At 44.9% G+C, this 17,157-nt stretch overlaps 1 protein-coding gene across 1 annotated transcript in view; it reads right to left on the bottom strand.

Annotated features, from left to right (window-relative positions):
- Nucleotides 1-17,157, bottom strand: part of pde4a (phosphodiesterase 4A, cAMP-specific) — a 38,813-nt gene that overhangs the window by 5,403 nt on the left and 16,253 nt on the right. The window contains 11 exon segments of the mRNA XM_029437741.1: nt 2-156; nt 1,058-1,157; nt 1,298-1,462; nt 1,558-1,656; nt 3,294-3,457; nt 3,557-3,650; nt 9,049-9,161; nt 10,129-10,178; nt 10,868-10,938; nt 11,091-11,127; nt 11,558-11,743. Of these exon segments, the coding sequence (XP_029293601.1) occupies nt 2-156; nt 1,058-1,157; nt 1,298-1,462; nt 1,558-1,656; nt 3,294-3,457; nt 3,557-3,650; nt 9,049-9,161; nt 10,129-10,178; nt 10,868-10,938; nt 11,091-11,127; nt 11,558-11,743 (1,234 nt within the window).

Here is a 17,157-nt window from a genome sequence, read left to right on the forward strand (position 1 = left end):
CCATGTCAATAACAAGTTTCCTCAGGCTCTGCCTCTGCCTCTTGCTAAGATTCTGAAAGATGTCACAGTTGTCTTCGTGAAGCAGCTTGAAGCCCACAGCGAGGTGATGGTTCTCCAACACGGACTCGTCGTTGTACATCAGGGCTAGCTCTGAGTCTGAAGCACCGTACAACACACGTGAGTCAAAAACACACACAGTTGTTCCCACCGACAGTGTTAGAATCAGACTGTGGTGGCACTGTTGCAACACGTGAAGCTATTTAGTTGATTTAGGGAAGAAGCTCAGTGCAAATGAAGCTTTAGAGACAAATCTTTCCATTTAGAAAAGCACACAATGTACACAACAAAACAAATGAATGCACCAAAAACAAACAGCAACAAGCAGAAAGTGAGGACGACTGCAGGACTGAAGGCAAACACATGGGAGTGTATCATTAGAAACTTAAAATAACCACATGGAGTGTCTCTAAATGTTAATAATCCAAACTCTTTCATTTCAAATATACAAATCACAACACATTTCTCAATTCTTAATGATCTATGCAGTATTGTCGCCTAAAATATATGTTCCAGTGCTTTGCAGCATAATGAAGTTCTAATTTGATTTAGAGGATTAAAATGTTTTATTATGAGGAAACTAACACAACTGTCAAAATGTACATAAAAACCAAAATGATAGATATTTAAAATAAGAGTTTAAAAAAAACATTTAGGACCTAACCTTTACTGGGTAGAAAGAAATGAAATCCAGGTATTATCTCAAATATCTGACCTAGAAAAGTGGATCTTACCTCCAGCACCTGCCTTATGCTCTACAATAAGAGACTCAAAGACAGGACCAGTCATTATTTATTGGTTATTTTATAGCTTTCCTGCCTTTGTTGAGACTTATTAGTCCTGGTCACATACAACACGTTTTAGGTACCGGTACATCCACTCCTGAACCGTCTGGATTATTTTTCCCGCAAAAGCAGCTTTAGTTGCTTTGCCATCCTAATGTCCTTTATATTCCCCGTTCTAGTTTGTGTGTGTCGTCTCTTAAATCATTTGGACTCACTTGTGTTTATGAGGAATTGGTTGGACACTCCTGGATGGTCCACGTCATGGATGGCAGCGGCAAATAACGCAGCTAGTATCTCTAGATCAGTGAACACAGCCTGTCAGGGACGAATGAGAGAGAAAGATAATCTGTTAAACTGCTGTTTACAATCTGACTGTGGCTGCTCTATTCAACATGGAGTTCCTGAGGTATGTGTGCTAGTGAAGTTCGTCGTGTATTGGCAGTAAAGGTATTTACATCTAGAGCCGGCGTGGATAGCAGTACATGAGTAGACTGAGTGACATCTGCAGCGTGGAGGCTGTTGTGGTAGGCCACATTGGCGTGGTAGTGGTCCTCCAGGGTCATCACATAGGTGACAAACGTATCCACGGGGATCCGAAAGGTCTTCAGCAGATCTCTTTCCTACAGTCACAGGGGTCGTGTTCACAGATAAGCCATGCTACATGATGTACTCTGTAACTCGTTGTTCGTTAAAGCTCCTTCTCCCTGTCTCTCACCTGGAAGATGGCAAACATTATGCAGCTGAGGGGTCGGTTATTAGAGAACTCTGCCACACGAAAGATATTAAGGCCCCACATGTTCAAGTCAGTCAGCTCCTGTAGGCACAACAGACAACATTAACACACGTCACTGCAACAATCTGGCACTGTTCTGTCTGAATCCGCCCATAAAGGTGCATGACGCTACAGTTGTGTGTTCTTTATAAGGCTGAACAATTCATCACATTTGATCAAAATCGCAATATGGATTAGTGCAAGTATTGTGGCGCTGCAGAGATGTCTACAAATTCTACAGATTTAAGAAAACATCTTTGTTTGGTCCAAATCCCCAATATACGTTTCAATGAAAATGAGAATAATGATGCAAAAACGATCGTTCCCTCCGATCTCGTGAATCATATTGCAATATCAGTCAAAATAAACGCAATTTTTCTCAAATCGTTGCAGCCCTTGCAGCATGCAGCATGTAACATGTGCGGTGGCTACATGACGCTGTGTTGTTTTGTAGCATGTAGCATGTGCGGTGGCTACATGACGCTGTGTTGTTTTGTAGCATGTAGCATGTGCGGTGGCTACATGGCGCTGTGTTGTTTTGTAGCATGTAGCATGTGCGGTGGCTACATGACGCTGTGTTGTTTTGTAGCATGTAGCATGTGCGGTGGCTACATGACGCTGTGTTGTTTTGTAGCATGTAGCATGTGCGGTGGCTACATGACGCTGTGTTGTTTTGTAGCATGTAGCATGTGCGGTGGCTACATGACGCTGTGTTGTTTTGTAGCATGTAGCATGTGCGGTGGCTACATGACACTGTGTTGTTTTGTAGCATGTAGCATGTGCGGTGGCTACATGACGCTGTGTTGTTTTGTAGCATGTAGCATGTGCAGTGGCTACATGACACTGTGTTGTTTTGTAGCATGTAGCATGTGCAGTGGCTACATGACGCTGTGTTGTTTTGTAGCATGTAACATGTGCAGTGGCTACATGACACTGTGTTGTTTTGTAGCATGTAGCATGTGCGGTGGCTACATGATGCTGTGTTGTTTTGTAGCATGTAGCATGTGCAGTGGCTACATGACGCTGTGTTGTTATGTAGCATGTGCGGTGGCTACATGACGCTGTGTTGTTTTGTAGCATGTAGCATGTGCAGTGGCTACATGACGCTGTGTTGTTTTGTAGCATGTAGCATGTGCAGTGGCTACATGACGCTGTGTTGTTTTGTAGCATGTAGCATGTGCAGTGGCTACATGACACTGTGTTGTTTTGTAGCATGTAGCATGTGCAGTGGCTACATGACACTGTGTTGTTTTGTAGCATGTAGCATGTGCGGTGGCTACATGACGCTGTGTTGTTTTGTTGAAATGAGTTTCTCCTCTGATGCAAACATTTTTCCACAATGAGAAATAAAAGGGCTCGCTCTCACTCTGACGGACTAATGCCAAACACACGTTTACAGGTGATGTTTTAAGTTGTGGAAACATTCTTTTTAAATTATAAAATTATAAAAAGTCAAATTATTGGTGTCTTTAGTAAGAAACTATGTTAAAAGCAGATTAATGTACTAAAATAAATTCCAGTTATAATGTATATAGTATATAAACATAGCATTTAATTGAATGGATCGGCCCTACTGTCACAATACCTGATTCATCTGTTTGAGTAAGTATCAGCCTGTTATTTGATATGGATTTAAGTGCATCCCTAATAAAAACAGAGTAAGATGAGGATGTATTTACCCTGTCTAACGCATCCTCGTGTTCAGTCTTCACACCGAATCGAGGCATGGTGGAGTTTGAAAGGCTGGAACTGTGCGTGAGCTTCTTCACACCGCTGATGTGGCACATGGGCTTCTCCCTCTCCCTTAAAGTCGGGGATGGGATCTCCTCGTCATTCTGCTTATCTGTGGGGGGGAGGCAAGAGTCAGAGGTCAGCCAGGATGGAGACAAAGCAATAAGGGAGTATAGATGTTGGTCACAAATGGTTAGCGGGTTTGCTTTACCTAGAAAGGTCGTGGAGATGTATTCTGACACCTGGTTCCCTGAGCGACTCATCTCTGACAAATGGGACAGCTCCCTGTTCAACATCCTCTTGAACTGAGGGACGGACAGACAGACACAGGAAGTGAGTGACTCCACTTACAAGGTAGCGGAAAGGGTTACCCACATATCCAACAGTGTAGAGTGCAGACTGGTAAACCCTCAGAATTATTAACATGTCCTTGAGATTCAATTTGCATTGATACACAACAACTAAACATTCCTATGAGTCGAGAAAACAAATGATCAGCCTCATTGTGGCTTCATCCACTAAAGGACGAGAACATCGATGATGAATCATGCCTCCACTTTTTGAGAACATTCTGCTCAATACCCCCAGTGCAGTGTGCTTGCATTTAGCCATGTATACATGATGCAGTAATAATAATAATAATAATAATAATAATAATAATAATAATAATAATACATTTGACTTGTATAGCGCTTTTCTAGAAACTCAATGCCGCTCAGTGTAACGTGGCATTTTAACGTATTCTTCTCGTTCCATCTACAGTGGCAATCGTGAACAACCAGTCTGCAGGTCCTTGCAGTACAGGCACAAATGTGATTAGGTGAATACATTATCCCTGCAGACACTGAACTCTCTCTCAGCTTTTATGTAATCATTTTATTTCTATATAGATAAAAAGGTCACGTTTTTGGAGGTTTGATAGTTAACCTGTTGCACAAGTCATGCGAAGGCGACAATGCGATTTGGACGAGACCCCTTTCAGTCTGTATCCTACCGACTGATCTTTCACACATAACAATCTCCATGGCAACCAGAGCGGTTGCCGTGGCAACTGCCTCCTCACAGTCAGTCCTTCAGCTTGATGTGAGAGCGGTGGCTGCTTGGGTGACAATCTGAGGGAGTAGGCAGGTGTCTCTGACCTTTACCAAGGTCAACCCCCCCCTTCCAGTTCTCTTATATCTGCTCCTCCCTCCCTCTCGAGGTAAACAACACTCTTCCACCACTGCCCTCCAGCCCCAAACCCCCCCCCCCCCCCTCCGTCACAAGCTCCACTTTGCCTTCCTGCCATTTCACAAACTTCATGCTTTTCCATCCATCTTTCTTTCACTCTTTTTCTCTCTCCTTTTCCAGCCATCCAGCTTGGCGCCCGGTACATGATAGGCCAAGCAAATAGGTACTCTGACAGCAAATCGTAGAAGCAGTCAGGCAGAATCAGTCACCAGGAGCCAGGAGAGTCAGACAAGCCCTGTGGCACACTTAGGCAGCAGGCTCAGCCCAAACCTCCTCCTCTCTCAGTGCTCTCTCTCGTTCTTTCCTTCCCTAATGCTGTAACGCTGAGTCATAGCTGCCAACCAACACTTCCTCTGTGCCAGTCCGAGTGCCAGGACAAACAACACTCTTCCTCTGACACTGACTAATGAAGCAAACATGCAAACGCTGCACAGACATGACCACACACACACATACACACACATACACACATACTTGCATATGTGAAGGACCCAGGAGGGCTTTATTTATTCTAACTGCCTATGATCATAATTGACAATAACTGAATAACACACGTGCTAAATGTGACCCTCCTCTGAACTACAACCAGTACAATTGATTAATCAGACTGTAAAAATATTAGCAGAGAAGAAACTCATATATCCTAATGTGCCCAATGTCATTCAAGAAAACAGTAAACACAAAAGCCAGAATTAGCTTTGGTAACACAGTACCATGATACCACATCTAATGCAAACATGACCTAGCACAACTAGCACAATGTCTAACTTCATATATTGTTATGGATGTAACGTGTTGGCACACCTGAGGACAAGAGAAACGTCTACCCAGTCCTGAGACAATAAGCATTGTCCTTCCCTGACAATACGCTTGGCTTCCTTGAGTCTGTATTGAGGCCAGCCTCAGGCTAGCAGGAGAGACACAGAGGGATGTGGGACGCAGGTGTGGATGATGGAAATGGACATTATGTGACACTGCAATATACCTGCAGTAAGGACGGACAGACTACTTATCACAAAGTCCCTAAAGTTTCTTAGATTTTAAGCAGCTCGGTGTATTCTCAAAGGACAGAAATGTAGACCAGATATAGGAAGATGAAGAATGAGAGTGATATTGTCTTTTTGTTTACAGTGCTGCTGCAATGTAGGGACACTGAGCAGAGACAAATAAACTCTGCGCCTTTATCCCTGTTCCCCTTCAGTGGATTCATGTATAAATTATGTACGGGAACACACTGCCTTTCAGTTTCTCACAAAGCAACTGTCAGACCCACAACACTTAAATTCAGTCTATAATGAACAAGTCCTGATGCAGCACCGTGTAAGATTCTCCCTTATAAACACATACAATTCACAAAGTGACACCATGCTACTGCTGGATTTAAGAAAGACACATGAGAACATGGAGTAAGCCTATAGATGAGCTGTTAACACATGTTTAGATGTAACACTTGAGTCCAAAACATCAATCCAAGATGGCCACTGCCAGGCCTTGTTTGCCCTCTGCAAGCTTTCCCGAGCCCTACCTGGTCCCACCAGCCGATGAGCCAGGGCCTGGAGCAGGTCTCACAGAACAGGTCGACTAAGGGCGTCCTGCGCTCCGCTGCCGTCCCACTCCCCTCCAGGACCCCTCCAGCAGCTGCACCAAGGTCCAGCTCTGCCCCTGCCCTCCCCTGCAGGGGGCTGTAGCTGGAGGAGCGGGGCAGCCTGTAGCCCCCTGGTACAGGCGAGGGGCAGGGGGATGGCATCGGGTCAATGGCCTCCACCACACCCATGTTGAGGGTGACGGGGGGTTTGGGCCGATGGCACAGACAGGAGGTGCGGTAGTGGAGCGGAGTTGGGGCGCTGCGGGTGCCCCAGTGGCATGAGGGCGTCGTCAGGGTGTGTGAGGAGAGGCCACAGCCAGGCAAGCCGGGACACTCCAGAGTGACGGCTGCCCCGAGAGGGGGCGAAGGAACAGGGGAAGGGGGTGAGGGTAGGGGTTGCTGGTGCGGACTGTCCTTGCCTACATGCAGCACCCCAAAGCAGGCCACCCAGTCAGTCCAGAGTCAGGCTCCAGCCTCAGTGTGGTCCGAAGATGAGGGTCCCCCTGATGGGCAGACCAGGAGCCCCCTGGATCCGGCTTCTGTGGAGACTACATCTCATCCCATTTGCTGAGCAGACTGACCCAAATCTACAGTCACTGCAGGGTAGAGGTGGATGGGAGCCGAAAGAGGGAAGATGGAGGGAAACGGAAAAGGAGAGGGAGCGAGGGACCGTCTGAAGGGCACAGAGAGGAGCCGAGGGTGGAGATGAGTGGGAGTGTGAGAGAGATGTAAACGAAAAAATGATGTTGCGAGAGCTGAGCTGCTTGACAAACAGTAATAAAAAATTTAGATGATGGAGGTGAGAGGGATGCAGTGACGGTGACGGCAGGACAGAAAGATGACCATAGTATCGAATGATGGAGGGAAAGGGAGCTTGGATGACAGCAGGAACATCGGGGAAGGAAGGAGGGAGAAACAGATGACAATAGCAAGAGAGAAACAAGGATGGAGAGGATGAGAGAGGGAGAGAGAGAGAAAGAGACAGAGAAGGATGCAGGCAGGCCTGTAGCAGACAGTCAGGCTGAAGAATCACACCAGAGCTATGGTCTGGAAAAACAGGCTCCCTCTCCCTGCGTCGACTGCCCCTCCCCCACGGTACGGATCCAGAGGCCCGGCCCAGTCCTACCGGTGCATCAGCCCGCCTGTGCTGTCTCACACTGATCCCAGCAACACACAGTCAGTCCACAGTCAGTCAGGCTGCCTCCTGATAGCTCCGTCTCCCAGTCCCCTGCTCCGAGTCAATCCATGCCTCAGCTGGCCAAAATGCCAGAGGTCTAATCCTGCCGCTTTAGGCTGCCGTTCCTCTTCCAATGCTCTGCCTCTTGCGCCATTTCCCTGGATGCTGTAGACAGCTCTCACAAGCTAATCAGGCAGTGTGGCTGCAGGCGCATGCATGTGTGTGTGTGTGTGTGTGTGTGTGTGTCTGTGTGTGTGTCTGTGTGTGTGTCTGTGTGTGTGTCTGTGCTTGCTTCTGCTCTCAGACTGAGTGCGCATGTGCAGCCAGACAGCATGTACGTCTGTCGAAAATATGTGTGTGTGCAAGGGTGTGAGTAAGAGTGAGAGACTGAGTGGGAATATTCATGTGTACCTCCATGTTGGCACAGTGCGGAGGATTTCTGTGGCTTGGTTGCGGCTGCGAAAAGGCAGCAACATATTCACAGAGACTCTGTTCACCCCAGGAGATTCATCTCCACTCATTGTATGTGCACACACATAAATGATGTCCTTTGAACTCTCTCCTGTTATCTCTCCCTCAGTCCTTTCATCATAAGCACGAAGAACATGAAGAACATTGCCATTCATTAATAATGATGTGCAACATTGGAAGAATTTCTAGAATAAAACAAACAAGGTACACGATGCTGTCTCTTTAAGTCAGAACACTATTAAAGGAGCTTCACCTCTATTTCATTGGTTGTTGCCCAAACCACATGGCTTGTGGTCAGAGTGGCAAGCCAATGACTAAAAGGGAAAGGCAGACCCTGCTGCTGTTCGATAGCAACCAAGGTTACAGCAGAGACATCAGCATCAAGACCCCCCCCCCCTCCCCTCTCATGTCCTCCATACCCACAGACCTTACACCCTCTCTCTCTTCTCTCTCTCTCTCTCTCTCTCTCTCTCTCTCTCTCTCTCTCTCTCTCTCTCTCTCTCTCTCCTGCCCATGTGCAAAGAATACATGTAGATGTGGAAATGCAAAATTCAATACAACCTGCATGCATTCCTTGTTGTTGTAAACACAAATGCTTTACTAGACATTATCAGTGTTTAGTCTAACAGGTGCCAGGAAAGCGTAGAGATGGTTGACCTTATATTAATTATCCATTACCGCAATTACAACCACAGGATTACAAATAAACCCAGGACACATATAAGAATATTTATTTACGAGAATGACTATTTGTAGTTAACAACTCTCTGCAAATTGACGCAAGCTCCAGTAGAAAAGGCAGCGCATAAATACCTCAACAGCTGAGTCACTTCTTTAAACAATATTAGGGGGAAATGTGTGAAGGTTCAATGTGATTTTTACAACCAAATGCAGTGTTCTTAAAGTATTTTTAAGGAGTTAAGAAAAAACTACTCCTGCAGGGTTCTTTAGTCTTCAATGTATTCTAATAATCGACCTTGGTGGAGCTGCATTGTTTGTATTTATTTGTAGAGTGGAAGCTTAAACAGGAAGTTTACCTTAATGTATTTTACACACTGATAATGTGTGAGCTGCAAACCAATGATAATCAGTTCTCATGAAGGGATGTCATGTTCTTGTCAACCATGAAACACACAGTTTATAGGTTGTTCGTCAACAAGCTTTGCAGCATTCTGAGTTACCGGAGTGGCAGAATGACAGCGAGAGTACAAGTGAGCGTGTTTGTGATTGGACAGGTTACCTTGTTGGAGGCCATCTCACTGACTGAGCGGTGCGTCTGAATGGTCTCCAGCTGGTCCAGACACCAGTCCAGTTCCTCCAGAGTCTCCCGAGCCATCTGCTGGTATGTCTCCTCTAAGGACAGATACACACACACACACACACACACACACACACACACACACACACACACACACACACACACACACACACACACACACACACACACACACAATAAACAAACCAGCAGTCGAGGAAGGGCACAGAAAGTGGCATAAAAGCAGTGATGAATATCCTTTATTTAAAATGAGCCGTGGCTTTTAAGGTCCTGGAAGTCAGTAAGTGAGAAAAAGGTCCACTGTGGCCGCAAGTGATGAAAGGTGTAAGCATTTACATGCAATATAGACGACTATATTTTAAAAAATTATGAATTCTGATACAAAAGTATAAGAAATCTTTATAAATACATTCATATCTGCTTCATAAAGACTCATCTAAGGAAGAAAGATGTGCAGGTTTTTCACAATGATTGTTTAAACACAGTAAAACAGCGCTGGATTTGAGATCAGCTGATTAACAAACATATTTAATGCATACAAATGTATCTATTACATAAACTCTTGGATTGCGCCTCAAATATTAAGTGTTTGGTTAAAACTAAATAGAAAATGTTCATGTCAGGCATCACATTATGCAGGATACATTAAAAGAGTTTGTGGTCTTGCGATGCTTCTTGCCCAAAGCTTTTAAAATGGATTATGTCCTCCTGATAAAAACAATAAGTTACAGCGTTTTAGTGCAGTGATGGTAAAATACACACATGTCCTGTGATGAACGGGGGTTGAACTGTCTTAACACACATATCATTTGTAACTTTAGCATTATATGTTGAGTAAAGTAAGATATATCCAGCCAACATGTATTCAATACAGTTCATTTAAAAAGCACCTCAATAATAACCACATGTTGTTCTGTGCTGTGCAGTCATTTTCATTACTCGTGATGCATTCAGGGAGTGTGGGAGCCTTAGTGTGTCCTCACAGCTCTGTGAGGGGACTGTGGGACTCTTTGGACTCAGAGTTTTAATTAGCTGACAACATACCAGAGAGTGTAGCTTGGGGAACAGTGGGTTGGCTTGTCACTGGTGACCTCCTGTGGACAAATACATCATTACATGAGAGGGAGAAGCGCACGCTGCTGCCCCCTGCTGGGGTTCAACACACTTTCAGCAGTACAGGAGGCAACAAAAGGCTTGGCTGGCAGAGGAGATATAAATACATTTATGTATGTTATTCATTTATATGTGTAGGAGTACATGTCTAGATTTAAACGTCTTTGAATATTGAATAAAACTGGAATGTGTTAATTTATATAAGTGCATACAAATGCCCTTGTTTCACTTCAAATACTCAAGTATCCAAAAATACTCAAAGACAATGCCTCCGCTGCTCACTTTTCAAGTAGCCGTCGTGGTTTCATAACTGTGTAGTGAGGGAGGAACTTTCAGGGCACAACACTGTATAATTATAGACGCTGATAATTCTGTGGTGCAATGCTTTATATATATCATATTGACGTGGAGCTAAAAGCCTGCCAACTCAAGCTCCTTCTATCTGCCGTGTTACAAAGGAGAATCATTTTAGTGTTATTGACTATCTCTATTGTCTGGGTACAGATTCAGGGACATCCATCTGAGGCACTCAGCCAGCGAGTTGGAGCGATGCCAAATAATGCAGATCATATTTTCCTTGAGGAGACATTAGCAAACACACTGCGAACTAAGTAGGCAGTCGTGATGAGTGTAAGTGCGGGGAAGGGGTGTCTGACAGCGTGATACTGACTTGTTAGTTGGTGTTGTGACATTGGCGAGGATGGTGAAGTTGCTTCTTACAGTTCGTAGGCTGGCCAACACCTGGGGGATGGATGGACAGCGTAGGAGGGAGAGAAGGAGGAGGGAGGGAGGGAACAGGAGGGGGGGTGGGGGACAAGTTCACTGCACCAATTAGCCACATTTTCTAGTGATTTACAGCAATTAAACATGTCAGACAAGGCGCACAAACATACCTGAGCGAAAGGGGTGACGATCATGTCTTCCGCGTGCCTGCGCAACAAAATATGAAGACAAAAAGTGCAGAATGAGATGAATGTGTGGGGTTTGTGCAGCTGTGGCGCTCGGTATTAAGTGTTTATATGAGAGGCTGTGTCTGTGAGCTGGATGTTTACAAAGACCTATGTGCATCTAAACACAGAAATGGTGCTGAAATACACTAATGGAAGGTGTTGGGTGCTGAAAGACAAGCCAGGAAACAGAACTACAGTTAATGTTAAGAGGATTCATCATGCTTTTATTAGCATAATGCTTGCATAATTACAATCATAACCACTGCTGGGCTGATTGGGCTAATGTGTAGTGTGTGTGTGTGTGTGTGTGTGTGTGTGTGTGTGTGTGTGCGCGTGTGTGTGTGTGTGTGGACACAGCAGGTTTAGGAAACTGCTACGTGATGCATCCAGGAGGATGTCTTCATGCTTACCCCTCACTGTTGATGGAGGAGTTGCGTGACATGGTTTTAGGGGAGGTGTCGTAGTCCGAGTCCGAGCGGTACAGGAAGGACTCCCTGCGCTGGCTCTGGGGGAAAGAAGGGTGGAGCACCAACCCAGGACTCGCCTGCGAATCCATGGGACTGCGGCCTGGCGAGGGACCATTCTCTGAATCGAAGCTGAAGGGTTAGAGAGGACAGGGAGGAACATAGTTTTTACATCTGCTACAGTTAATTGCGCTGTTTGTTTCGCTGCTGCTTCTCTTATCTCACAGCGACAACAAGATAAGGCCAGACACCCAAACACAGGCCACAGAGTCCATCCTGCTCTCGTGGTTCTAGTTTCTTACACAGGAATTTGAAAAAAAGAGAGTTGTGACAGCGGCATGAACCATGCAGCTTTGACTCTGAAGTGCCATTGGATTGGCAGACTGCCACCAGGCTGCCCTGAGAATCACACTTTACTGACAAGTGATGTTTTATATTATATTACTGCAGCGTCTCTCCGGGCCAAAGCTGTCCGTCTGAAGACATGAGTGATTGAGATTTTTCATTTGGATTCAGATCTCTTTTGGGACGAAGTTCTTGCAGTATTAAGCCCACTTACACATATTTAGACTGCTTATACTTCAGCAACATAAGAGAAAGAAACAACTGGATAGTAAATATGTAACATCCACCCCCAATTTCTGATTCAATTCAAAGACGAGTTTAGTCCAAAGGTGGCACGGCAACACGCTCCTCAGGTTACACTCGTCTCTTTTTCAGCCCAACTTTCTTTCTGAGATGAAAGAATATTCGCTCTTGCAGCTAAACAAATAAATAAAGTCAGTATTGATTGAACGGGTTTTAGAGTTTGGCATCAAATAACAAAAACAAAGATGGAGAATGTTGTGTATTGCTGGAATTGGTATCAGGTTTGTCACACACTACAACAGCTACACGACTTCAGATACACGATATAACATTATATGAATCTATAATTGTCAATTTCAGGCTGCAATCAGATGTTGGGATGGCGAGGACAGATGGGGAAGCAGGTTGCTGTGTAGCTGAAGCATCTATTTTTAATGTGGGATAACTTTTATCTCCACAACACCTCCACACTTCTCCTAAACATCTCAAACTTTTTGTTGTCAACACAGTTGCAAACACTTTTCAGTTTGACTTCTAAAATTAAGCGTGATACTTTTAGACTTTGCTTCTAAATTGGCCAATTAGGAGCCACTCCTCTCCCCAGAAGGAGGAGAGGAGTTTGTGAATGTGGCTACAGATAAATAACCGGTAATAAAAAAAACATCAACATCAAAAATGTCTGCCAAGGGGACCCTCTGCAAGCGGCACGCACTAATCCTCCTTCTTATTTCTTTCGGCAAACTTTGAGAGTAATTATGAGACTTCAGCTTTCTGAATTTCACTTTCCCCAAAATCTAATCCATCTAGAGTGTGTACATGGAACCATTTCCTCTGAAATCTTTAGGGTGTCGCATTACAGGCACAATACTGCTCACACCTCATCTGAACTGATGCAGAACAATCACAAATCACCAACGCTTCTTATTACCAGGACAGAGATGTGTTAGTGAGGACTGGGTCACATTCTAGATCAGTCTGCTGAACTGTACCTGCAGAAACAATGAGATGAGCGTCTGCGCTCCTCAATGCTGCGGTTCAGTTTCATACGTCGAAACAGAGAACAGCCCCCATGTCCTCGACTCGGATCGACCGGAGACTCAGGTGAGGTGAGAGAGGTTGCCGGTGGTGGACCCTCAGGACTCTCCCTCAACGTCAGCTGTCGTGTCAGCTTCCTCTGACTCATCGCTGCCGGCTCTGGCCCTGGTGGAGCCGACCAGTTAAAGAAAACTCCCCCAGCCTCTACTTAAAACTGGCTGTCTCGCTCTGTTTGCCTGTCTCCCTCCCACGCAGTCCCCCTTCATCCACTTTTTAGTTGTCGACTCACGTCTCAGACAGACGGAACCTCAGCACCTGCCGTACGTGGTGCAAACTGTCCTCAATCCAAAGCAAGATTTAATAACAAGGCCTGATCCTCCTTTTAGTCCTGCTCTCCCACGTGTCTCATGCCGGAGGAGTCAAAGTGCATAAACATGCATATCCTGCGCTGTGATCCTCAGGCCCTGGATGCTTAAACTCCAGTTCCCCCCTTTCACGTCCTCGGTTTGCTCCCTGGATTTATGCAGGTCTCCTTAATCCTCGCCTGTGCAGGTCTGTTTGAGGTGTGTCTGTTCCTCAGCCTGCCAGAAGAAAGCTCTTGTGATATTTCCCCACCTCAGTTCTGTTTAGCTGCACAAACAACTGTGATGATCTTTGTTAATATCCTAATTAGGCAGAGTTTTGCCCTTCAAGTCGTATCTGTTACTTTTTTTTATCTCCTCCCCCCCCCGCGCCTCCCTCGCCCAAGCATGTGCTCTCACTGTCCTAATCTCACTGCTAGCAGTTCCTCTGCAGCAACAGGAAGGCTGATCAGCAAGAGTAACAGGCAATAGGCGCCAGAGTCGAGCAACACACATAGTCTGTGTAATGAGGATTTGAAGAGAAGGAAGAAAACAACCCAGAAAGAGGAGGAGAGAAGAGAGGGAAACAGGTTGACTCATACCCCTGTGTAAATGTTTGCATGTTCTACTAAAGAGCGTGCAAGGTTTGCGCCCAAAACATTTCTTATTTTGACATCAACAGCCTTGCTCAACAGCAGCACTTTCCCTGGCCTTTAGATGTGAGCAGACACAGCGCTGCCTTAATATTGTGCATGAGCAACAATTAGACCATGAAATAGCTTTCAAACAAGGTGCCTGAGGTCAACCACAACTAATTCAGTGATGACATGGGAGATAGCAATGTTAGACAGCCTTAAGCCGGATTTTTGTTTTACACTTACATGGTTTCTTAAATATTCCACTGCAGTGTTAGTACAACTATGTTGGAGCACCGCTGCAGGTTTTAGGATTGCTGGCAGCTCCTGAGGTGGTTTATTACTTTAATAATATAGCATTGATTATCAGCATTTTAACAACTGTATAAACCCCGGAATTACTTAAATGTGATTTGTAAACAACACTGTTGCAAGTGTGGCAATTTCCTTTTGAAGAGAGAACTAAAGAAGTGGTTTGCTCGGTAATTTCTCAGTAATGATTGCGTAGCTTACCGCAGTACTCCATATCTTCACACACTTTTACTTAACTGAGAAATAAAACTGTGTAATACTAATAGTCACGTTGTTGTCTCACATATACCTGAAGACTTTGAAGCATAGACGGAATTTGGATATAAAGAAACCTTAGATAGCGTCAGATGATATGAGTAATATAGAGATATGTTATATCTGGTGTTGTTCTGTGATGAGGGAAATAGAAATGACTCCAGTGTTTATTAAGAGAAATTCAGATTTCTGGATATTTAAAAGTCTATACTGCAGGTTGAAGTTAGAAAAAGCAATAAGAACAGATCATACTTTCCAGGATCACATGCTGATGATTCTTAATTTAAATCTCATTTCTAATTTCTGCTTGTCTGAGTGGAAAACTCACTCCAAACACTTTTTGTTTTTGGTAGCGGGGCTAACCTTTAGTCTGTGTTTGGAATACAGATTGGACATTTAAATGTGTGTGTGTGTGTGTGTGTGTGTATGTGTGAGAGAGATATTGTGTGTGCACATCTGACAACCTGCATTTGTGTGTTTATTTGCAACTCTTGCGAAGCACAAAGAGGAAAGATATTCAAACTTTGCGTGTCACAATTTGAATATACACTCTACACATACCAAATGAGAGCACAAATGAGACGGCTCGTGAATAGTCTCTGTCTGTTTTTCCCCTCAGCCTTTTTCTGCAAGAGCAGCTAACAAAAAAAAAAAAAAAAAAAGGCAAGCACAACCTGCAGCATGAATTTCGTTTTCCACCTTTCAGCAAGGAGCTTAAGGCCTGAGCACAGCGAAGAACACAGTAAAGGTAAGATGCCTTGTCAAGCTGCTTCCTCCTCTCCTGCTGCCTTCCACATTCAGTACGTTACCCTTTCTTCTGAGTCTCGCTTTTCCCTCCCCTCTTTTCCTGGTAGAGTAACTATCCTTTGTTTGTGACGCACAGGGGGATGGATGATGGAGCTCGTCTTGGAAAGTCGCTTTTGAAAAGGCCTCACATACGGCCTGTTTGAACGGTGCCTTTTCAAAGACAGACTTTGGAAAAATGTCAAGAATTCTAATTCACATGACAGTTACTATTGTAATCTCTGGAGAGCTGATGAGGAGACAATTACTCTATCTACTATTAAATCCACGAGTCCCATCTCAATAATAGCTGGTGAAACCTCTCAAAGTGACTCATGCACACATGTGGACGCACACACACACACACACACACACACACACACACACACACACTGGCAGAAACACGCCCCCATGTTGCACTTAAGCGCACACACACACACACACACACACACACACACACACAGATGAGCATTAACGCTGAAGCTCTTGTGTTTTCACTAGAACTAGATGCATGTGCACACAGACTGTACACAGGCTGGTTAGAAGCCGAGCTGTGGGCAGCTCTCTTGGTTTCATTATGTGAAAGCAGAGTCCCTGGAGAGAATCGCTGCGGACAATGACATGATGATCAGAGGTTTCAAAGGGAAGGGGATTTGTGCCAGCTGAGTGACTCCTTCCTATGTAAGATAACAACCCTTCTCCACCAGGATGGAGTGTAGCACATTAAAGCTGCTGTCTCTTACGTAGCCCCCGCCACCTGAAAGCCTCACTCACCTCGGCTCGTTGACGCACGGCAGAGACGAACCTATGGTAATGCATATGTGTTAACATCACGACTCATTGTGTTGCGTCACTGACTTGGAACATGTAAATCATATTATCACATGTGCAGGGTTGTGCAGGATACATCTCAGGTATTACTGTGGTGTGGTTATTAAATTAGAACGATGCGTCTTCTCACAGAGTCCTTGTGTGCAGAATAAGCCGGGACAATTGAACTGTTCTGCAACAGCACTTAATTTTCTCTCTTCTCTGCACTCTTTTCTGCAACAAAAGGGGAAGCTTGATTTTCGTGTCATTAATACGGCAGACTTCAAAGGGCTTTGGAGCTCCCAGTCATGCAGCGATTAGTTTAATTAAACCTTTAAGTCTATATGAGAGTGTAGAGGAGATTCACATACATCCCCTCCATTGACCCGCTCTTGCAATCGATTATTCATTAACAGTCATCACGAGGAAGGCCCTCGATGGTCTTAGCTGGTGCCGCATCAGCATTTTCCTACAGTCTGGTTGGTGTCAGCTCTCCTTTCCCTCATCACACTGTATGGTGCTGTTAATCAGGCCTCTCTGAGGGGATGAGCCAACACTCATTCATTTAAGCTTCTTTAAAAAAAATAAAAGAAAGAAATACTCCCAGTCGATCTCCCCCATTTTCTTCATTATTTTCAGTTCACTACATTAATGATTAACCTGTCCTCTCTCTCCCCAGGACACACACACACACACACACACACACACACACACACACACACACACAGTCCATACTCTCAGCTCAGTGGAGAATGACAGATATTTCCTCCCCCTGCTTCCTCCTCTG

This window comes from Cottoperca gobio, chromosome 8, assembly GCF_900634415.1.
Source record: "Cottoperca gobio chromosome 8, fCotGob3.1, whole genome shotgun sequence".
Taxonomy (NCBI): domain Eukaryota; kingdom Metazoa; phylum Chordata; class Actinopteri; order Perciformes; family Bovichtidae; genus Cottoperca; species Cottoperca gobio.